General features: G+C 31.9%; 1 protein-coding gene across 1 annotated transcript; it reads right to left on the reverse strand.

Annotated features, from left to right (window-relative positions):
- Nucleotides 1-2898: 2898 nt before the first annotated feature.
- On the reverse strand, nucleotides 2899-17063 carry LOC130894631 (uncharacterized). The gene is made up of 4 exons (XM_057801556.1): nucleotides 17006-17063; nucleotides 12710-12832; nucleotides 3683-3772; nucleotides 2899-3083 (listed from the first exon to the last, which is right to left on the reverse strand). Exons 1-4 carry the CDS (start codon nucleotides 17061-17063, stop codon nucleotides 2899-2901), a joined length of 456 nt encoding a protein of 151 aa, XP_057657539.1.
- Between the last annotated feature and the right edge of the window lie 8323 nt (nucleotides 17064-25386).

Below are 25386 nucleotides of genomic sequence, written 5' to 3' on the forward strand. Positions count from 1 at the left end.
TTTGATGATGTAGACCATTTAGGATTATTTCTGAAGAATGCCAAAAAATTACTCCAAATATGATACGTAAATTAATACAAGAGTTTGATAAAATAATAATTAGATGTTTACAAAGGTATATATGTCGAAGCTGTAGGACTTTGAATTAAAATTCATTTATGATTGTTTCTGTAAATATCCTTTGTATGGATTTTCTACAATAAATACAATAAATAATTATAATACATTCATTACGTATGTAAATTGCAAGGGTGTTCAAAAACAGTAATAAGTAGAAAGGTCAACATATTTTTAACAGGTAAGAAAGATGAATTTTATCCAGCCAGAATAATTAATACGGAATTATTAGTAAATAATCACAAAATCTGAATTTTTATAATAAATGGCTGTAATTGCAAAATTTATCGACAGCAAGGTGGCTAGCAAAAATTGATGCTGGATCGGCAGAAGTTAGTTGCTGAGCCCATGTCTACTTATTTTTTCAAATATTTCAATTTATTCGTCTGGGACAAATCTTGGATAAGAATGCAGCTTCCTCTATCATATATGGTATTCCAGATTATATGATTCCAAACGCTGCAAGCGCTAGTCGTTAAGTGACCCGGAAGCTCTTTTTGAAGAGTACCTATTTGCTGTGAGAATCGATAGTCATTAGAAGCAACCATAAGCTGACTATTCTCACTGATATGCGTTATACTTTGTCATTACGGGACAAACAGTACGTAAAGCCAGAGTTACAGAGCATTAAGTGCTTCAACTGCGAAACAAAAGAACATTTTAAATCACATTATCCGGAACTTCCTATTAAGTGCAAGAAATGCAATTTATTCGGGCATGAAGCAAGTCGATATATGGCGAATGAGGAGAGACAATTCGACGGAAGAGGTGAATCAATACAACTTTTATGTATCTCAGATACAAATAACTTCTCTGACACTTGTTAGTTTATCGATTGCATGATAAATGAACAATCTAAGTAGATTCAGGTTGTGCAGCAGTATAGATACGGCAACCGAATCGGATGCCGAGGAGCTCATTATTATTGTTCTAAATGTTTGGTTTCGTATGTTTCAGATGTTTAGGTACATCTTAATACAGCTTCACGAGGACGCGAAAGGAAATCAGGCCTACACAACTGTAAGCTCACAAAGGCTAAATAAATAAACACCCAGTTCATTACCAAGAATCTCTGAAAACGATAAACAGGTACGTAAGGGATAACGATTATCATTTATTTACAGCCATCATTTATTTATTTACATCAGGTATCTAGTTTTTGTTAGAAATGTTTGAGATAGTCTTAAATATACTTTCTTTGTGTATGGAACTTTCATTTTATTTTGATTTCTGCAACTTGAATATATATGTATATATATATACATATATATATATATATATATATATATATATATATATATATATATATATATATATATATATAGCTAAAAAACCCGGCTTCGCCCGGGAGTTGATATGAGATGACGTGGTAGAGTCGAAATAAAAAAATAAACTATGACGTAAAAAGTAAAAAAAAAGTTTATTGAAAACGTTTTCTCATTATTTACAATACTTGTTTATAAACAACATTTTTCATTTTATTGTCCGGAGTATATATACATAAATTTTTTGGATTTCCTACTCTTGAGCAAGCTACATATAGCTGACCGTAAGAGAAGCAGGATACTTACTTATAATACTCACTTCTAAATAAAGGCTCACAGATAACTTCTCTTCTTTTCGTTTTGAAATCGTTCGTTTCGCTGTTCAAATTAAACTAACTCTGGTGAGCAACACCGGGCTCTTATATATTCAGAAAGCTAGGCTCTAGAATATTCGAGAAAATTTGAAAATATTTTCTCTCTCACACCTTCTAGAGTATTCTGGTCATTATCGTCCGCCATAATAAAAGGTTCTATAGCGGTAGCATTTGTAGTAAAAGCGCGAAATTTAAAAACCTAAATTTTTTAATGTTTTGAGAACTAATTTGGATAACTAAAATTATGTCGCTTTAACTCCAAAATATAAGTTAGCTAATGACGTATAAATACACAAAATTTAATAACTTTATTATAGTAACAAATTAAATTTAAGACTTTATTGAAATTGGAATTTTAAATTTCGCGCCACTACTACATGCTACAATTGCTCGCAACGCTTTTGGAAATGCAACCCAAACAATCGTTGTCCTGAATGAAGTTCAAATATTCGATAACAGATGGCGCCACTATACTTAATTTCCAAGTTGAAGGGTCGGAAAGTCCCTTATATCTTTAAAAACATGCCCTTTAGATTAAAACGGGAACTTTCTTGTTCGAGGAGGGATAAAGGGCTATCACACCACATAAGTCCCTTTATCGTGTCGGGACTCCTTTTTAAGTTTTATCGGCACGCACATTTTATCGACTTAGTTTTATTATATATATATATATATATATATATATATATATATATATATATATATATTTGATAAAGACTTAAAGAAAAGTCGAAACGACAAAATTTATCTTCAAACGGGAATACAACTACTTTCCTGGCTAATGCCTCGACGAATATTGAATTACAACCTCTCTGAAGAGCGTTATGTAAATCGACCTTTTTGTCGATATTAACATCCCTAATGGCTCACAGTTGCAAGGAGAGAAAGTAACTACTGACTAGTTTCGACGTTATTACGTCTCATCACAGCAGTTTGACACCCCTCGTTTGAGAGAGCCCAACCCCTCGTATCTACGAAATCAAGAAACCTTATAAACTACTATTGAAGTCGGAATTTAATTTTCCAATATTTTTATACGAATTTACCAAAAAATTGCTCGTCTTTAAAATAGATTTATTTCATTCCACAGCCACTGCGTATAAACCAATAAAGCACTGTAATTTATCATAAAACAATTTTATTCAAGTATAATTGTTAGCTTTCACTACTAATTTCCCATTTTCGATACCAACACAGGGGAATTTTACGAGAGTAAGAAAAATCGCATATAACTTAGTACAAACTTGTCTTTGTTGCAAATTAATGTGATTTACTGCCAAACACATACCTACTATTGGCGGTGAACAAATTCTAGCGATGCTTGGATCTAAAAAAGATTATAATACAGTTAAAAAATTTTTCTTCTTCTCATATTCAAAAAATAAGCTTTTCCTCTTATGAATTATAAAAAAGCAAGTTCTATTTTCAACATCTATTAGAGATTTTCAATACAATTGTTAAAAGCAATCAACCAGAGCATGCGAAAGTTTAAAGAAATTATCAAGGTCACTTTTGCTTAAATATTATTTTCTGAACTGTTCGGTGACCTATTTTCCTCAATTCGCTTATAACAAACTTTAGATTATAATTATTACTAACTGACAAGTAGACTGAAACAAATCAATATCAAAATACTTAAAAGTAAAAACATCAGAGAAATAATGGTGATTGGAGAAGTAGATACATATGCATTCTCACATAATTTACCAAACCAACTTTTATGTGAACTGTTTTGGAAGCATTTATCGTCTTTTTGATGGGTCCGTTTTACAAAGCCATGATATAAATACTGAATTCCTATATAAAATAGTTATAACGAGAAAAATAAAGTTTATAATATAATATTGTGAAATAGCAGGCGCTGATAGCTATTTGGGTTCATACGTCATTAAACCCAAAAAAAAATTCAGAATTTACTCATAATACCTAATTGTCTGGTAAGGATGTTAGTACCGTCTACTGTAATGGTTGCTCGGAGAGTAACTTCATTTGGTATGAGTGAAAATCTGGCACACACTGAAAATAAACGAATATTGATATTAGCGACCCGTTTAGGCTGCTGAACATAACACATTATACCTACATACTGCACTTGAATTTGTTTTCGTATGCGTTAAGCTTATGTTCTAGTTTCTGAGATACTCATTTAAGTTGTATAGGGCTAAGTATGGTGATAAATAAAATACTTGAAGTAATTAATACTTTTGAGTTGATAAATATTAAAACTATGTCTATCTTAATTTATATTAAATACCGCATTTTTTAACCATTTTTTAGAACATCGAATGGGTTGGTGACCTTTCCTTAAAAGATTCATACTGTGTTGTTTGAAGGTGGGAGATTTCCACTCCGTGGGATCGTAGGGAAACTATATCTTCAAAATTATTGCTATATTTTCAACTTAAACATTTCATAACGACTAAAAGTCTTTAACACGAGAACTGACCTCCGTCATCATGTCGGTGACCGTAGTACACGTATGCTTAGCAATGATAAAAAATGTCACTTAATCGAAAGCTTTAGTTACAAAGTTTGTTATTTATTACCGTCGTGTTTCCAACGGGACGTATCTTTTAATTGACTCAAATTACACATTTTTGATTAATCGTGGCTTACAATTCACTTTATTAGTTAGTTTTTAACGATTTTCTGGTGCAATAACCGTCACAATATCACTTTTTTGTAGGTAGATAAAAGAGGAATTATTTTGTTAAATTTCAAAGAGATTGGACAGCGTTTTTGATAATATATAAGGCGGCTGGACGTTGTCCGATATTTCCAACAACTTTTCTCAAGGATAACTCTACCCAGTGGGGTGAACAGAATGAAAGTCTGTTCAGTCGTTTTCAGGTTTATGTATTCTTAAGTAATTAGATTAAAAAATATTGAAAGCTAAAGTTTTACGGATGTGCCGAGTATTTCTTCTATTTCTTGAAAGGTCTGTTTTTGGCCTATTTACATTGTTTTTGTGACTGCTTTATAGAGAAATTAATAAAAGGACTTTTTTGTTTACGACATATTAGAATTTTCCAGAAAATTACAGATTATAGAATAGATAATAGCAGCAGGAGAGTTAGTAAATAATTTGATGACATAGTAATAGCATCGGGATTGTGAAAAGTGAAGCATAAGGCGAATTTATATAAATTTAATTAAGTGTGAATAGTTAGCATGTAAGTGCAAGTAAATAGTATGTAGATGACGTAAGTAAGATACACCATGTGTATAAATTCACTTCACCATGATTGAAAACTTTTTAAATGAATAAGTAGAACACTACATTGTATTCAAATGAAGATTTATCAACTGAAATGACTGGTACACTTAACTACCATTTATTTTGACAAAATAAGGACCACAAAACCAGATGGTGGATAGAAAAAATAAAGAAAATGGTTGAGCAACATTATATTACATATAAAATGAGAAGACATACAAAACAATGAGAAAGAAATGGAAGAAAACATGGGAATAATTTGGAATTAGCAAATAACTATTAGAAAATAACAGAAGCTTTTAAAACAAAATCAGAGCTATGGGAGGGAATAAAAAAGATAGGAAATAAGAAGAATAATTGATAAAAAACAATATGGAAAGTTGAGACAGGAAAGAACTAGTAGGAATTTTTTGGAAAAAAATTCAGCCGCAGAGGTATAAACTTGACAAAAGAAGAAAAATTCGAGGATGAAGGGAAATTATACAACGATAGAAGGGCGAGAGAGGAAATCACGCAGGAGGACATAGAAGAAGCGATTTGAAAGCTGCATTAAACTCAATTGATAAGAAAAATGGTATGGGATAGTATAAAGAAAATAGAGATGGAGATGAGAGTAGAACAAGGAGGTAGTCTTAGTCATCTTCTATTTACCATTGTCATGAATAGAATGATACAAACAACTACAAAATGACATTTATTTCAGGCACAAGCAGATAGCAGTGAAATTAATCTTGAATAAAACTGTGCCTTTGTGCCTCAGTCTAACGCTTAGTAGGTATAAATTCAAAATAAAATTTGAAGGGAAACTCTCGATATTATTTGCCGACTGCTATCTAATATCACTTTTGGACTCTGAATAATTCCTAGACTACAAAATTCGGTTTCCAATGTCAGCTGGACAGATTTGCGGTCAATTAATTTATAAAAACACATTATTGTCAAGCAAAGCAGTGTCAAAAAACAGGATTGAAGCAAGCTGAAGAGTTAAAGAAAAATCGTGAAATTTCCGTTGAAGAATAGACCAATTCAATAATAATGTGTTCTTCAACTGTTTGGTGCGTATATTGGTAATCGAAGGGTTGATTTAGTAATATATTTTTATTTAACTTCTGGTGTTCTGATGCAGCAAAATTGTTTTTTGTTGTTTTGTAGTTTTTGATATTAAATTAATTTTTCATAGATTATATGTACCTTTGTTTATATGAAGACATAAAAACCGTTTCAAAACGTTTCTATTCGCCATCTACACAAATGAACGTACGAAATACTCATGAAATTTAAGTTTTGTTTTCAAAGAATGTTAATTATTTCTTTTTATATATCGTGTATCCGATACATAATCGTAGGGAAAGGGTTAGACGATAATGGTCTTTTTGCATTGAATGGTCAAAACAAGAATATTTTAGATAATTAATTTCAGCAAAGAATGTTTTTCGTTACAATTTCTAGCAGGATAAATAATGTAGTTAACCCTTTGGGATTTCTCATGAGCGAGCAATTTAGGAACAATTATATACCTGTATATTTGAATTTTCTCTCTCTCTCTCTCTCTCCATTAAGTAATCAATGCAGTTGCAGAAATACGATTGACGTGTATCTAGATAGTTATTTATTAATTTTTCTACCACTGCACTCTTCCCAAATATTTGACTGTTGCCATCTTGGATACATCCACATACACACATTTAAAGTGGAGCTTACTCATTTTTGGCCAGTACCATTGCTACCATTTTTTCGGATAGCTATGGAAAAAAAGTAACACGAACATTACTAATAAACTGAATGCCTATACCTCGGCAACACAGAGCATAGTCATACTGAATAACAATGTAATAATCTGTGATTTTTGCGAAAAATTCCTTTGTTGTCTCTGTCACCACTATAATAATTTGTCACCAGTGTAATAATTGATGTGATTTTACCCTGTTTAGCAATCAAAAAACTTCCTTTTCTAGTAGCTGTCAAAATGTTAGGTTTGTCTGGCCGAGTCGAATTTCTGAAATCTTCTTTTGAGTACAAAAATTTCACTTCCCTGTATAATTAAATTTCTACCCAAACAACCTTGATCTAAGTCAGTTTTCACCTTGGGAGTGAAAAATTCGTATCAGCACATATAGTAATATTGATGATTAAGAATCCAAAATTCTCTAAATTCCCAAAATTATTATTTGAATAATAGACTCAACATTTAAAACCGAGAAAATTATATATGGACACTTCCTAAGACTTCCTACTTGTAAACATTCGATTTTTTATTTTTTTTCCAAATTATTTACTAAATAGATTTACAATTCAAAAAAATTCAATTTCGACATGAAATTTCTCCTGTATGCTATGCAGTACGCTCGCGTTCGTGCGAAAAACAGTTTCACTATTCCGTCCTCTATTACCTATGATAATATCATTCTCAATTAATAGTTCTTTTTTTTCAAATAATCTTCTATAGGTCCGTTTTAATTTCAATAAACTGAACCCAAATACACTAGAGGGAAAAATGACACAAGTAAAAAAAACATAGAGAATACAGTGAATAAGAAATAGATTAACCTTAGGAGACAGAAACGAGAATAACCAACTAAGATAGCGACAACGAAGAAACAATCCAAGATACCACAGAGTAAGTAGCAGACAAACTACACAGAGTTGTTGAAAACAAGGCTGTCTCAAATTGAATTGTATAAGAACCTGAGCTTAGAAAAGCACAATAAAGTCCCTCACAAAAACATGAAATCTAAACTGATGAAAGATATTAGAAATAGAACTAAATGCAAAAAATAACCTAACTGTTATAAAAACGGTAGGAATACCGGTAATCCAATATAGCATCGACATAATAAAATGAGCCCCAGCAGATATGAGAAAAGTAGATTCCCAAACCAGAAAATTCTTGGCAATGTCAGGAAGTGAGCATTGAAGCAACTCCCAACATCTTCAAGTAAGGACCTAAAATTGAAGGACCTAAAATTGAAAAACTGACAGAAGAGCCCAGCAGAACCTACAACTAAAATAGTGTCGGACATTTAATGAAAGGATCAAACCAGACCAGACCTTATAATAAAGGATAAGAGAAAAACGATATTTATTGATACATGTAACAATTTAAAATAATACATTCACAATAATCTCAAACAAGACACAAAAGGGCAAATAGTGTCTCGTAGTTCTCAGCACACAAAGAAAAAAAAGTTTAAAATCAAGGAAAATTGACAAGACGCAAAATAATCTGCTTACAAATTGAAAATTTGAAATTATTACTATCAAACATGCAAAGGTATATTTTACAAACATTTAGAAAACTTTCTTGTCAGAGGACTACGTCGCGTCCTTGTTCATAGAATTTTTTGGTGCTTACGATGTGTTCACATTCACTTTTTGATAGATAGACGTTTCCATTAACTGTGAATTCATATTTATTGTCACAATAGAATAGTAGGTTTAAAGGTTTAAAGACAATTTATGATGCGTTTCGAAGCCTCAATAAGTGAAATGGAATTTCAACATCGTCTTTTTAAATCTCCATAAAATACGACATACATATTTTATTATAAAATTTATTTATATTTTGTCCCTAACTGTGACAGAGTAATCATTCATTGTTGAACTGAAAAATACAATGATTTCTGCCATATGAGGATAAATAAAAAATATCGAAACATTACTACAAACTGAGATAGGACTGTATAAATGTGCCTTGAAATGAGTTCTAATATTATGTATATTCAATTTTTCTAAAATTTTATGTCGGACCTATCACAGAGTTGATATTGAAGATAGAGAGAGAGCGGGGAATGAGAACTTGTTTAAGTAGGCTGCAACGGCTGATATAGAGAGAAAGAACATCGGTATACCACTCATAATTTCTCTCTACTGTTTTCTGATTAGATCGCCATGACCGAGGAGTTTCGAGTAGTGGACATGGCTAAGGAGAAGAATAACAAGTTTTTATTTTAGAGTGGTATGTAGAGAGATAGAGAGTGGTGAACCATGTGGCCCAGGAAGAAGGATAAAATATAAATATGAAATTATTGTAACAGTAAAACATACATTTCGATTTCTAAATATAGACTGACTCTTCATTGTGAATACATGAAGGCAACCACTAACAAGAAGAAAAGGAAGTCATGATGTAAGACAGAGAGGAGTCTTCAACACAAAGATAACTGATACCACCATCGATGGTCCTTAGTTCAGGAACTCTTTCAGATCATCGCAATGTCACAGGGGCTTCTTAACTGTCATAATTCTCAGACATTTCATAAACTTCACCTGAGCTAGTTGACTGTCCAGATCAATCAGTTTCCTTGTCATATCCTGCTACTGAAACTGATCGTCTCAAGTTACTGATCTCGTCTGTATCTATTTTGTTGTTTACTATAACTTTTATGTGATTAATTACATTTTCCATCACAACAATATATCTGCTAGTGGACACGGTATTTTCCTTAGAATCATAAACTCTGTAACCCTTAAAAGTGTCACCATAACCAAATTAAATTCATTTTGTTGACTTTTGTGTCCCACTTAAGTCTCTTCTAATTTGGAACATGAACTATTACAGGTCTTTGAAATATTCTTAGATAACTTACATTAAATTTACTTCCATTCCAAGTTCTGAATAATATTCACCTCCATCATCCGAACTTAGCATTTTTATTCTATTTGTCTGGTTTTTGACCATATTCTAAAATCTTTTGAATCAATCAAAAATTTCCTGATTTGTTACAAATATACAAATGCCATTTTGCTGGAACCACCTTCAAAAGTAACAAAATACTGTGCACCACCAAGAGACATATTTTCCATTGGACCACACACGTCACTGTGGATAATCTCCAATAATTCTTTAACGTGAGTATTACTTGAAAGGTAATCTGTATTGATTCCCAGAACATAATACTGAAAGCTTTTTCTGATAAGCAACCATAACTTCTTGGATAGTAGTTTCACTGCTGCAGTTTTCAATCCATTATACCTGTGTGAAATACCGCACTGAAGTCATTCGACGTTTTTGCTTTATTTTTCACATATGTACACTTGTTCTAAAAATGTCCTGGTTACCACGAAATACTAGCTATACCAGAATATTCAATTTTTAAATAATTTTCACAATTTAGTTCACGTAATTAGCCATCGAATCACAATTGCCTAATCGCGTCAAAATTAAATTACGCAACAACCCGATTTTTGTAGAAAACTGTTTATCATCGAACATTGACTTAAATTTACTCCACAACTCCACTGTTGTAGCAGCATACTTGATATGAATATACAAGGATGGGTCAATTAACGAATTTGGCGAGCCTTGTCCTATAACCTATTGTAACAGTAAAGCACACGTTTCGTTTTCAGAACATAAACTGATAATCTTCATTGTTAATACATAAAGGCACAAAACAGCCCCTAACAAGAATTTTTTTAAGATTTTATTGTTTTCGAGAACTATTAGAGACAGCGCTTACATGGTGTGTGGGAAAGTTAACAACATTTAATATATTGATGAAATATGAGATTATTATTATTAACACATTTCATTGTTAATTTACGATTATTAACCAAATAAGTAATGCATAAAACATTGTAACGTGATTAGGAATTTTCTTTTCAAAACAATTAACGTTACGACCAATGCTATTTCTCTCTCTTCCAATAGCAATGGTGATAACGATGAATAGAGTATGGAGAGTAGAGGTAAGGAGGATCATCTCATATAGGGGCTTAGCTTAAAAACTGTCCGCTGGTAGACGGTAAATTATAATTCAAAATTTGACCAGAATGGCGCTCCTGTCGGATGAGATATCATATGATCGTTCAGTCCAGTCTTCCGCCCGTCTTATTTGAATGACCTCTCTCAAATATTTTCTACCGGACGTGCTGCGATTTGTCGCTCATCGCTATTTTTGGTAGAGTGAAGTATGCAGTGTTTTTAAATTTAAATTTCAAATGACTAAAGTCGTTAATTAAATATTGGTATACAAAATCTAAACTATTCACGTAGTACAAAATAATTTTGTAAATATATCCTAGAAAAGCTACTTTGAGATAACGCTGAATGTTAATTAATTATTGTGAATTTCTAGAAAGTGTCAATTATCACTTATTTCTTTCTCTGTCCTTATTCTTGAATTTCTAGCGCTTTATTTCAAATTTACACTCATGCGATAGTAGCGCCTCCCTAACGTAAAAGATTTGATAGACACTTGCTATAGCACAGATATGGTTCTCCTTACCTCTACCCTCCATAGAATTGGGGTTTAAGAGAAGTGTAATATGTCTTTTTTTCTTCTTTTTTTTTCTTTAAATCCTCAGAAAGATGTAAAATCTGAAGTCCATCTAACACAGACGAATTTTTTCTAATATAATTGCTTCATGTTTTGGGAAAAACAACGAGTTGATATTTTGCTTGGCAATGGAAGATGCCAATGTAATATGGAGTGGACATGGCATATGTTGAATTGATACTTCATAAATTCTAAGACATTGGTTTACATAGTCTGCAAATTGGAGACCAGGTTGAATTGGAAAGGAAGCATCGGTATCTGATTGATCAATAAGTATTTTCTAAAATTGCTTTGATGAAACTACCAAGCACATTGATAAAGTCTGGTTTGCTATGTGAAGACTTGATGATTTCAAATTTTTGGTGGATCGATTGTAATTGGTTATGGACTCCACTATCAATGATTTTGGGGCTGTTCTACTTAGATGTTTAATAATAAAAATTTAACATATTTAGTTATAAACCTATAAGAATAAGATTATACTAATAGGTAAATTTGTTCAATAATTTGGATCTTTGCTGGTTGTAGTTTCAGAAAAATAATCTTTGCATTATTTTCCAAGTTCTGGATTCTATTTCTGCAAAAGACTGAGGTTACTCTTACTTTAATTACAGTTTACACTGATTTGAAGCAATTCTGGAAAGACCTTCTTTTTTATTTATCATTATGAACATACTTCTACTTGTTCTATACTTAAATGATGGATCTATCTTTCATAGTTTCTTGTTCCAATAATTTCTTTTCTAAAATTATGAACTAAATTTTCATATTTTTCTCTTAAGGTTAAGGATCACAATATTCAAAGAACAGTTAAAATCTAAAAAAGAAGAATACCGAAAATTAGAGAAAAAAAAATAGAATATGATCAAAAAGAGATAGATGAGAAAAGATGTGAAGAATTGGGAGATATTACGACAGCACATGATATCTTTATATACATAACAAGTTAAAAATACGAGCAAAATAACTAAAACCCATAGATAACGTCAAAGTACTAATGGAATTTTTACGAAACTGGGAAGATTGTTTAAGGATATCTCAAGTTTACAATTATCGCAATTCCAAAAAACTCCAAGGCAAAAAAATGTCCAGAATATAGATTAATAAACCTTTGGAGTTTATGTGACCTAAAATTACAATAACTGAACTTTAGCTAAAGATTTAATTTAGGTCGAAATTATATGTTTCGATAAGCTTACTTTTCGAATTGCAGGAATAAGTTCTGCTGCTAGTTGCCTTGTAATTATTAAACACGAATTCAATAAATTGTTACATTGTTGCAGCCAATAGATCATTGTTGTCAGCAGGCACTGATTACGCAGTTTTATATTTACTACGTTAGTATATATGTTTCTAAATATATAGAATATAACTCAGAATTTGATTCAAAAAATGAAAATATAATTTGCGTATTTGTATCGAGTTAATCCTACTCAAAAATGACCACTTAACACTAACCTTTATGATCTGGGCTATTTGAAATCTCAGTATTAAAACAACATTGACATTCGAGGCCATTACAATTACATCCATTCAGCCGGACTAACCTTGATGGCTTCTCTGTCATTTGGCTTGTACTATCTAAAAAAGAATATATCAGATTTTTATTCAGTACGTATATATGACGAATAAAATCTGAAATTTGAGTAAGTTCATAACCAATTAGTACTGTCTAGCAACATTCACGCCAATAATAAAGCAGAGCTTCACAAACGAATTCGAAATTTTATTTGTGAACTACTTATAATACTTATGTCAAGTACAATAAGAAAACATTAGCGAATTAAAAAAAATATTGATATTTAAAATTTTCTATAAAAAACCTGATTTCAAAAAATTAAAGGAAAAATATAAATTTTTCATTGTATTTCATATATTGTCAACGATTAATAAGATTCTGAAAATCCTAGAGGAAACAGAATTAAAAAAATTGCATATTCTGACGATGTAGTTCTATTGATTTTGGGTAGAGACCCACAAATACTTAGCGACATCATGAGAAAGGCATTGAAAGGTATTACCTTGTGGACGGATAATAACGAACTGAAAATCAATCTTAAAAAAACAGAACTAATTGTGTTCACAAGAAAATACAAGAAACATATGTTCAGGGCACTAAAATTGAAAGTACAAGAACTTTGCATATCAAAGGAACTAAATACACATAATGGACTTCAATCTTTCGTGGGAGCGGAATAATTGGAAAAACGAGTCAAAGCTTCCTACACATGTAGAAAGAAAGAATCTCACGAGAGTGCAGAGGATATAGTAATCCCAAACTTACAGCATATAGAATTATTATGAAATGTGTAGATTCAAAAAGCGCTCTCCAATTGAGAGAGAATAACGTTAACAGATTGAGCCCTGGTGCGGTCCATAGGCCCGCAACTCAACTTTCCCCACAACCCAAAGTGATCCTATGGACCGCACGACATATTTTATTCCAAACCTCTAGCCCAAGGGACCGTATTTAAATGTATTTTACAGTTTGGTTGGACCGTCTTGGGTCTTTGTTTTAAGCGTATAAAAACATGGCGAAAAACATATTACAGTATAAATACAACATTAAAAATTATTGTTACAATTTGAATTATTTATGTTTTTCGTAAAACACTGATTACAATAATGTGGTTTTCCAAAACAAACACTGTAATAAGATATCACTTTTTTCACTTTGGATTTTAGAATAATTTTTTTCACTATATCCTACACCTCTCTTCTCACCTTATGACTTAAAACTTCTTTCTTCACTAGGCAATGGTTTTTTTGGTTTTGGCGACTCTTGATCACCAACATCCATAGTTTTTTTCTTCAGTAATTTCTTCGCTATACTTAGAAAATCAGTAATTGCTATATTTTTTCTGTCATTCTATTTTAAAGGATATGGGCATTTATCAATGCTGTCACAAATAACAGCTCTGGACCCTGGAGTAAATTGTAGAGACATAAGAGACTCCTTAGATGTACCAGTGTATCAATCGCAGTTGAGGTGCCGAAAGCGGAAGCATGTCGAAATTCTTCAAGAGTACAAGGTAAATATTGCCGCCTTGTCCGTTTGCTTATCCATCAGCACCAGAGAACATGAGGGAATTCAGTCATTCATTGATGGCCTGCGCGATCATGATATGCAGAGAACGCTTCGATTAATTCATCCAAAAATTTTAGTAGATTTCCTGAGTGCTGCTCTGGAATATATAGTAGCTACGATGGCTACTATATAACAAGATCAGAACCATACTCGAAGAAGGTAACGAGAGCAAACTTGATCAAATCGTCAACATGTTAAAAGGTAGTGAGTGTTGAGAGGAAGCCAAAGAAGCTAATATGCTAGAATTTTGGAGTACTAGGGCATGTACGCTATTCGTGTACGCGTTCCAGGACTCCCTCAAATGAAGAACCACAGGCGCAGAACAACTAGAATGGGCGGCTACGAGCCGGCAGCACCCAAGATCGTTTCAAAGACCCTCTTATAATGATAGCAGATGTCACAATGACAATGATTTTAAGCTGCCCAAACAAGTTCCGTTATTTCAAAACCATGCCATAATGTTAGCATTGAAAGTGTGGTGGTGATCCAGAAAAAAATTGCTTCCATATATTGTGATTGCCCTAACCAACAGATAAAAACGAAGTTGGTAGTTTTCTTGACTGCGCGTTTTATCGAATTTTCATAAGAAAATTTTGAGATATCGCCAATTCACTAACTTAACTCACAGAAGAAGCAAGAGACTGGGGTGAAGTCTGTCAAAGGGCGTTCGAGACCTTGAAAAGACATTTAACGATGCTGCCGATTGCAAGATATCCATTACCAGAAAGAGATGGACTTTATCCTTGATAAGGATGCAAGCAACATAGGGATTGTTGGAGTGCTCTCACAGACTTATGGAGGAAGAAATACAGCTGGGATATTTTAGTGAAGTTTTGTCGAAATCAGAACGGAACTACTGCGTCATAAGAGGAGAAATTTTGACGATGGAGGAGTCCGCGAACACTTTAGCATTATCTTTATGGAAGGAAGTTCCTAATCCGAACTGATCATGCAGCACTCAACATTGAGCCGGTGTCATCCATCGAAATGACGTCTCTCTATATAGACGATAGTGCTCAGCAGACGGCTCCCACTGCAACAAAGCCGAATCTATGGCAGCCGTAGTTCCAAGAGCTACAGTGTTTAATGAAGGATGGTCACCCACAAAGATCAAAGAAGAAGAGGAGGAAGATCCTCATTTAAAAATGATTCAACAATGGAAGAGAAAAATAGGCGATCTCTCTGGCAAGAACTGTCGAAATTTTCACCGGCACTAGAGGCATATTGAGCTCAGTGCAATTCCCTTGACTTGGAAGAGTGCCTTTTAAAAAGAATTCTTGTGAACAAGCCGAGGTACTAAAGAAGTTACAAAAAGTCCATCGGGATGTCATCTGAGAGTTAAAAAACCCTTCAGCGAGTTTATGAAATGTTTTATTGGATTAACAGCTCCGACAATGTGAAGGACTGGTGGAAGAAATATACGACTTGTGCTACGAGTAATGACAAGAGAAAGGCATCCATGAAACAGTATAGAGTTAGAAGCTTTTTCGAAAGAATTGCTCTAGATATTTCTGGATCATTTCCAATGACAGAAAGTGGTGATAAATACATCCTATTCATGATGAATTATTTCACAAGGTGGGTAGAAATTTGTGCGAAAACGAATCAGTAATTCACAACTACCAGCTAGAGTTTAGTTTATAATAAAAAGTCATGGTGAACGGAACGAAGTAGAAAAGTGATTACAACAGAAGTGAATAGTTGATTAAAAAGTGGATAATTATCATTATATAAATTAGTTGAGTCTAGTGTGTTTAAATAAATTAAGTAAGTAAAAGACAGTGTGTATAAATTCACCCCACCATTGAAAAACGGTTTAAATAAATTAGGAAATAAGAAAAACATTACATAACCAAGTACAGATTCTAAGCAATCATATAAATACTGGACCTTTACGAATTTGTGAATATTATGACATTATAGATGTAATATCAAAAATTGTGTGTATTATCCTTAAAAAATGTAGTACTCAGTAAAATGGATAAAGCTGCATCGAGAATACAAGACTTCAAGTTCAATAGCCAACACATTGCTGGATTTACTATTTTCATGAGATTATTAGTCACTCGCAGTTTCTAAATACTCTGTATTTTGTATTGATATTGAAAATTTTGCTTCGATATAAGTCAACATAATATGCGTCAACAGAAATGATTTTCAACCACATGATAAATGGGAGATTATAATCAAGTATTGAGAATGGGCTACGTTATTAATCATATATTCTATAAAAACTAATTTATCATTTAGTGACCAAGCTCACTAGGGCCTGAGGATTTCAAATCTGAGATCAGATCCAATCAACGAGCTGACCAAACATTATTCCCTTCTACTAACTCACTCTATGAAACACATCTAAATAATGCAGGACATGACAACAATTTTATCCATGTATGTACATTTCCAAGGAGTATATCAAACGTATCACATATTGAGTTATTTATTCAAATCCTTTCTAAATATATACAAACTCATTTGTTACTCATGATAGTTACAAAATATACAGAGTGATTAGACTTAATTCTAAAAATAAAGATAATATACCTATTGTCCAATACATCCAAATTTAAAAGAACCTCACATGCAAACTGTCGACACAATTGATATAACAATTTACACTGAATTAAACTGCTATTCATGCACGTACAAAATGTTACAGAAATTACCTGTATTTTTCATAAAAGTTATTACTAGAAAGAGTAAAATTGAGGATGCATATGACATTTCGAAAAAGAATCACTAACTGCTCTTGAATTACCGTTTTCAACATTTTTATACAACGATACGCATAATTTGATTGAAATTGCGTCAACTTTTTTTTTGTTGATTGGTTTGTTCCAACACAGCAGCAAAAACAGCACAATATGAATAAATTCCTTTCTAAAAGATTGAACTAGTTATCGTCATTCTGTTAATTTTCTATAGCAATTATCAAATGATTTACAATTTTCAAGATATACAATTATATATTTTTTATTCACAATTTACTCTTGTTACACTCACAATTCAACCAGTAGGTCGTCGTCGAAAAGTTTGCATCCCATGCGAGTTAGATACCATACTTTTTCTATGGCTTTAATAGATAATATGGAAGTGATGGATGGACTTCAAATTGATTGTCATTAAAAATTTCCATTTAGGTACAATAAAAATCGAGAAGGCTGGGAGATGATAGAGCAGTAATGATAGAAAAAAAAAATGAAAATGGGCTAAAAACACATTTTCGCCGTAACAAACCACGTAACAAAGTTATTGTTCAAGGGACTGGGTATAAACTCAGATAAGCCACCGTGATTTGCGAATATTTGGAAATGACCGTTGAGAACGTATGTTTCAATAGTTTTGGCGAAAAATTCAGGAGCTTAAAAATGGGTTGTAATAAAACAAAATAAAAAAGGCGTAGTAATCAGATAATTTTCATTTTCTTAACATTAGTTATGCAAGTCATTCTTTTATGTCAGTTACATTAATATGTCTTATTAGTGGAAAATGGAAAATGGAAAAGAAACATTTATACCAAATTATACATTTTATACAGGAGCATTTAATGTTTTATAGCCGAATATAAAAAAGTAAAGAGCCAAAAATTATTACATGAGAAAAAGCAGACAGACTGGTAAGGAGAGCAGAAGTCGGGGTTTCTGATGAGAAAATAATCGCTTGAATATCGTACTTCAAAGAGTATAGTATATATGACTGTTCGTACATATATATGTTTATTGAGCTATTAGACATTTATTCAAGCAAGCATTTGTAAACAGTGGAATTGCAACCAAATGGAATTATTTGTTTAAATTGTCGTAAAAACACAGTGGTCAATAGAAAAGGTTACTCACCAATCGGATTGCCTCTCACAAAAGTGACAGCAAATTATACCCTGACAGATGATTGCTTGACGAACATGGTTTCTATGAGGATCAATGTATGGATGCTAAAGTAAAAATAACTACAAAAATGACTTTTCTTAGAAAAAATAACCTTAGTGTAATCCATGCATATCTTTTTGATTCAGAACAACTACTACATTTACCCAACCTTTGAGTTTCAATTTCAAAACGAAAAATAATAGAAACCAAAATCAATGAACTACATATTTATTTGCTATTTTGATTTTTTTTGCAACCAAATAAATTCAAAACTTGCGTTTAATTAGTGAAGATATGTATGTTCACATGTATACAAAGTTTAAATGTTTACATTTTATTTACAAGTATCAATTTTCAAAAATTCTTGAATCAGAGCGAAATACAAGAAAAAGAAAATGATTCACATAGGTAGATAATATGTAAAATTCTCTATTATAAATTCCAATGTAACTATGAATAATTCAAATGATTGAAGTTTTTCATCAAGTGAAATCTGTATCTTGAGTAGACACGCCTATCTCACTTGCTGTTGCTCCATTTGTGTAATTTTTTAGTTTTTTATAGATCTGAGTGGTGTGATTCCGCATAAGTCGAATATTTAGAGATCACCTTCAATACAGGGCATACATAATTCCTCAATTAATTGTCGCAATTGTCGGTGTTTTTTTGCTACTAATTGCTGCATGTGGGAACATCTTAACAGCTTTCTTCCCAAATAGAGTATATATTCATTTTCTATTGCTAGACTAGAAGCTAGCATGTCAACTAATATAGATTTTTATCAAAGTTCTTCCTATCGTAAAATTTCATGATATGCCAAATACTTTGCTGGATGCGGCGTAGTAAGAACAATCCATTGAAATTTCTGTAATACTGTGCGACTCAATATTTTAGTACTGTTTTATGTTGAATGATTTCTCGGTTAGTTGTTGATTTCCTGGTGTAATTTGACCTTACAATGTATTTTTTTATTTATATCTACCATACTATAATTCTTTATAGGTTTTAGTGATAAATACTTGGTGAATTTAATTCGCCCTCCATATAGATGAAGTTACTCATCGACAGTCAAACACTCTGTAGAGTGCTGATAAAGTAGCAAACAATATTGTTCACATATTTGGAATTAGCAATGATTTATCTTTTTGAGCATTTTGTGTATTTGATCCATCAAACGAAATAAATCATAAGATACTCCAAAATATAATAATGTTTTGATAATTGATAGTATCTGTAGTTCTATGTGGCCCAAACTATATCAAGAATATTCTGTGTCGGAGTTTCATGATAAATTGGTGGTGGCAATAAATGTTGCTGTCGTTTGTGACAATTCACCATGAATCATAACCCTTTCAGTCTATGTACGAGGATGTATTGATAGCTAGTTAGCCTAGACCAGTTCCATGTATAAACAAAATATTGCGTTACCATAGCAACGGACAATAACTTATTAGAAGTGTCAGTATAAAGTTTGACGTCAAAAAGTAAACCAGTAAACCAGTTATGCAATAAATCAAGAAAAAAGCAACAATCGATGGAATGGCAACACTCTGGTTCTCCAAGACCTATGAAGTTTCGTGTCCAAAAATCTGCTGGAAAAGTTCTTGATCAGTTTTTTGGAATTGCCATGGAGTAATCATGATTGATTTTTTGGATAAGGGTAAAACAATAACTGGAGATCACTATTCGACATTACTTACCACTCTATGGGAAAAATATAACAGAAAAGGCGCGGAAAACTATCCAAAGGTGTTTTGTTTTTGAAGGACAACGCCCCTGCACAAAAACCTCATGTTGCCATGTCAAAAATTCGTCATTTACGGTTTGAATTAATAGCACACCCTCCTTATTCACCAGATTTGGCTCAGTCCGACTATCTCTTTCCTCAACTGAAAAAAAGTTTAAAAGGCTGTAAGAAAGAAGAAAGAAGAAACATTTTTTTGAAAGGTCTAGAAACGTTGCAGGTTCGCTGTAATTAATATATTGACATTGAAATTTTGTTTGGTTCTATAGTAAGTTAAGAATTTTGAGAAAATGATGATACGAGGATATAGTGAGATATATCCTCGTATCATCATCTTATATAAATCATAAAATTGGATAATACGAGGCATGATCCTCGACAGCAAAATATTCTCATTCAAACTTTTGTTTTTCCATTATTCATGGCAGCTTTGTCACTATAAAAAACGAATTTTAGACAAGAAAATGTTAGCAATGTGGACAGTACGAAAACGTCTAAATTGAAACTGAGCATTATAATTGAGGCATATTAAATAGCTGTAAACAAACTCAGGTCATCTATCCTCTTTCCCTAGGTCAATATTTCTCTAGAAACAGGATTTCTAAGACAGTCCATGTATGATCAAAGGTGAGAATGAATACGTGTAACCAAGTACCTTCGATATTGATCAAAGTTGTTACGACTATGTTAGAAGTTTTTTTTTCTACTTTCACAATTATAATTATTATTGCTTCACGTTATATAGTTGAAATTTGTTTCAAGATCCTTTGATATATTTCAATTTTTTCATTAACACTTAACAAGAAACTAAAGAGATTGCAAAATGAAGATAGTCACAAACTTTCCAGGTATTTTCGTGTAGAATACCATCTGAGTTTCCAATAAGAAAACATTTGATGTGGTGCTATATATATATAAAAATATTTTGATAGACTTAAAGAAAAGTCGAAACGTCTAAATTTATTTCTTTTAAAAACTCAAATAATTTTGAAACAGAAGAGCCCTTTAATCAAGAACATTTAGATGCATTATATATATATATATATATATATATATATATATATATATATATATATATATATATATATATATATATATATATATATATATATATATATTATTTGTTCACTTCTATGAAAAGTATGGAGTGCTAACGATGTTTGGATTTATTTATTACGTAATTCATCATAACATAATACTAAATTTCACTAAAGTTAATAATGCTGCAGAAAAATTTTAGTGTGTTATTCTGGTTTCCAGTAGAACTAACATTATATTGTATATTTCCACTTTTGCTTTCACCAGAATTAAGTTATTTGTTGAAATAATTTTGAGGTCAAGCTTAGAACAAAAAGTTTTAACCTTCAAAATATTGTAGAAATGTGAATTTATTTTATCCAATAATCCAATACATTCTTTTCATTTTGCACGACTACAATATCTGTAACCTGCATCAGATTCTAGTAAATGGGAATTGATTGAAATGAAATATATCACTGGGGTTTTTACATGCTGATTGTATGACATATTCCGGCTGTCCATTGCAAGGACTAGTTTTCTATTGTCTGGTATTCGATAACTGAGAAATGATTCAACCTCAGAGGAGCTCTGGTATTGGTACAGTTTGATTTTGATTAAAATTTTTTTGAGCTTTTGTTGTTGTTTTAAGGTTTTTATATTTGGAAACACACGTAATGTAATATTAGTGTTTTCCGGCTGGTTTAATTGCTGATTTGATAAAATTTATTTGTTATCATCGTTATATTCGAACCAAGTTCACAGGGTGCGTCAATATCTTCCATTTCTTGTTAAATGAAATAATAACTTTCGCAGGGAATTCAAATGCAATTGATATTTTGCAATTTTGAATGAATTGGGATTTTATATATATATATATATATATATATATATATATATATATATATATATATATATATTCCTATAAAAATATATAAAAATGATGATTGTGAATAAAGCATTAGATTTTGTACTATAAATTCATATACTTTTCTATTTTATAAACTGTTTGAAATAAATGAAATTGATAGAATTCAGAATGAATCTCATTTTTTGATGGCAAAATATTTGTATTGTACATATGCAATTATTCCAGCTGGATATAGTATACCATAAAAAAACGTCTGTGTATCTTACTTGATGCAATCTCTAAGTGACACAACTGCTCTGCCCCTAAAGGAGTTATAAGGTGAGAAAATTTCTACTTTAGCAGTAACTCTGTCGACCGTAATATTGGAATGCTTCGTGTTTATCACTAGTATACATTTATTTTTTTCTGGGGACATATTATTAATGAGAACAAATGCTGTGACAATGTTTAGTTCCAAAAGTTTAGTTCCATTTTTGTCTTTCGAAGAGTGAAGTCGTTATAAGTAATGCTCTGAAAAAGGATAGTGACTTTAGAATAATTAGTAATAAGTGATAAACAAGTCTGCAAACAGTGACCTTCCATTTTTAATTATCAATTCAATTGATAGCAATGTTTCATAATATCGCGAGGGTTCAATATGTATCAACACAGGTATGGTAACAGTTTATATATTGGGAAGCCAATTCTGGATATTTTTACGATAAAAATGGACACATGAATTATGAATAATTCTGAAAATTTGCTTGCATTGGTTTTCCGAAATAATCGTTTCAGCTACAATAATTTCAGTTTTCTGAAATTTCCGGTTATACCGGAAGTGGACCCGTTATTTTAAACGAAATGCTATGGTTTTTATTAAATTTTTGGTTTGTGGGCAATATTTCAATATAACTTTATATGAGGCATAATATGCCTAAAGTCCACCATTTTTTAATTATTTCACATTTTCTAAATTTTTGGACACATGCAGCCCTCCAGTAAAAAAATTATATTTCTAAGTTAAAGTGCGTCAGGTTTAATATTTCTGGGATTTGGACAAATAACACTTACAGCTTTCAAAATCTGTGAAAATCTTGACAAAAATTTATATTGGGTGTTCAGAAAATTTTTCTCTTTACCATTGGTTTCTACACTTTAAATTAAGGGGATTTAGTAAATTCATATATATCAAATTTGTAGAAACGTGAAAAAACTGAAATCTTCATGGTTTTTAATTTTCGGTTGTCTGGAGCGACCAAAAACAAGCTAACATATCAACGAACAAACAATGAAAACAGCTTGATATTTAAGCGTTGCAAAAGTATTCATCATGCCCCGCTTAGGATTTATTAATAAAGATTATTTCAATTTGATGGTAATATACGGGTAATGTGATAGGGTTATTAAACGAGCCTGCGATACTTTTCGTTTGCCATATCTGGATACACTTACGCGGCTCATTCATAATTGTAAAACCCATGGTCAGTTTGTTGGAGCGTCAAACAAATTGAAATATGTCGTAGACAATGAAGCTAATGAAATTACCGTCTTGGTATATTTCAGAACGTATCCTGAAAATTTATTAATCCATGCGGAAAGAGATTTGAGAATATCAGAGATAAGTATTCACAGGATTCTTAAAAAACACAAGTTCCATCCGTATTCAATCTTGTTGGTACAAAATTTAAAGCCAGACGACGATCCAAGAAGAATTGCTTTTTGTGAATTTATATTAATCAAAACTCAAGAAGACTAACTACAAAATTTAAATTTGAAACGCCTTTTTAAGAAGAATCCATAAATGTTTGGAAGTTGGGGGCAACCATTTCGGACATTTACTTTAATATAATTTTTAGTTTTGTTCTTCTCCTCTTAGTGTAGTGTTTTAAAAATATTTTTAATTGACTATGGAGTATTTTAATTTTTAACGTTAACTTTTTATTCGTTGTTAGCCATCGTTAGGTGACAATTAAAACCATGATGATTTCCGTTTTATCAAGTTTCTACAAAAACCGTCAATTTGAGATATATGAATTACAAATGAAATCCCCTCAATTTAAAACTGTGCTGATTTGAGCAGAGAAGTGGTTGTAGATGATGTGAAGTATGTGGGGGATTGTCAAAAGAACAATTCCGTTAGCTTCACAAAACTCATAGGTTTCCAGAGTGCAGTGTGTAGTATGGTTATCCATGATGAGTAGCACTGGATCTTCCACAGTTGCTTTAACAGTTTCTTGAAAATGTTTCAAATATAAAATGAAAAGTTTTTTCGTTATCCAGCCTTTATCTGAACAGCAATATGCTGCCATTGGAGGACCTCCTTTCTGAAGCACAGAATTCATTCGTTTTCTGCCATAAATAAACATAGGGGCGCCAATCATCACCTGCAGTTTTCTTATCTTTGTTAAAAGGGCATCTTAAATTGCTTCTGTCTGCATAGTCATATGCACATTTCTTGACTTCTTGTCTTTAAAGTTCATAAAATAACTTTGACAACTTTACTACGTATTCTTGTTCTTCAACTTTGGAAAACATCGTGTTACGTTATAGATTTGGATCGTCATATTCATCCTTTTGTATGGTGCTTCTTGGTATATTAAAAATTCGGGTGGACCGACTATTTCTTATAGCAGCGACAACAGCCTTAAGGTTCTTAAGTCCAGTACCCCTTATTGGTTGTCCTCTTGTGAAATCTAGGCATCTAAAAAGATGTTGAGCACACGACAAAAAAAATTACGTAATTGCGGTAATAGTGGCCAGCTCCCATTACTCTTTTTGGAGTGGTTGTCATAACTTCAATGTTTTCGCAGTTTTTAGATAGCGAAATTCGGCACAAGATTTTGGAAGCTGTAAGTGTTATTTGTCCAAATCTAACAAATATTCGACTCACTTAAATTTAAAAATATAATTTTTTTAGTGGCGGGCTCTACATGTATCCAAAAATTTCGAAAATGTGAAATAATTAAGGAATGGTGAACTTTAGGCATACTATGCCTTATATAAAAAATATCGAAATTTTGCGTACATTTTAAAAATTCAATAAAAACCACAGGCACTCCGTTTAAAATAAAAGGTCCACTTCCAGTATAACCGGAAGTTTCAGAAAACTGAAATTATTTTAATTGAAACGAGCATTTCGGAAAACCCATGAAAACAAATTTTCAGAACAGTAGTCGCAGTACTTTTCCATTTACATGTCGATTCAGCTCGCTGTGAAGGACCCTGTACTTCCCTAATGGATGGAGAATTGTCAAAATAATCATGATTCCATGATTAGTAGACATGTCGTATTGTTCTATCAGCTTATTACTAGTGCTCTCTAAAGTTTCTAGAAAATTTTAATAGAGAAACTTAACCTGATTCCATATTATCAGTTCGAACTCAGAAACAAAGACGTAAGTAATGAACATGTTCCCAGGATAGTAAATCGAATAAACAGAAGGGAAGAAATACTGCTTTGCGATATTCTTAGACATATGAGAAGCCTTCTCTAAGGTTAGGCATTTGGGGCTATTATCTTCTAAAATGAAAAAACAACTGCCATATGATATGTTTGAAGTACTAAACTGA

This window comes from Diorhabda carinulata, chromosome 1, assembly GCF_026250575.1.
Source record: "Diorhabda carinulata isolate Delta chromosome 1, icDioCari1.1, whole genome shotgun sequence".
NCBI lineage: Eukaryota > Metazoa > Arthropoda > Insecta > Coleoptera > Chrysomelidae > Diorhabda > Diorhabda carinulata.

Coding starts and splice junctions, on each gene's coding strand:
- LOC130894631 (XM_057801556.1), bottom strand. CDS start 17,063: ATGTCATATGCATCCTCAATTTTACTCTTTCTAGTAATAACTTTTATG. Junction 12,833..17,005: donor AACTTTTATGAAAAATACAG/GTAATTTCTGTA, acceptor ATTCTTTTTTAG/ATAGTACAAGCCAAATGACA. Junction 3,773..12,709: donor AAATAGCCCAGATCATAAAG/GTTAGTGTTAAG, acceptor GTTTATTTTCAG/TGTGTGCCAGATTTTCACTC.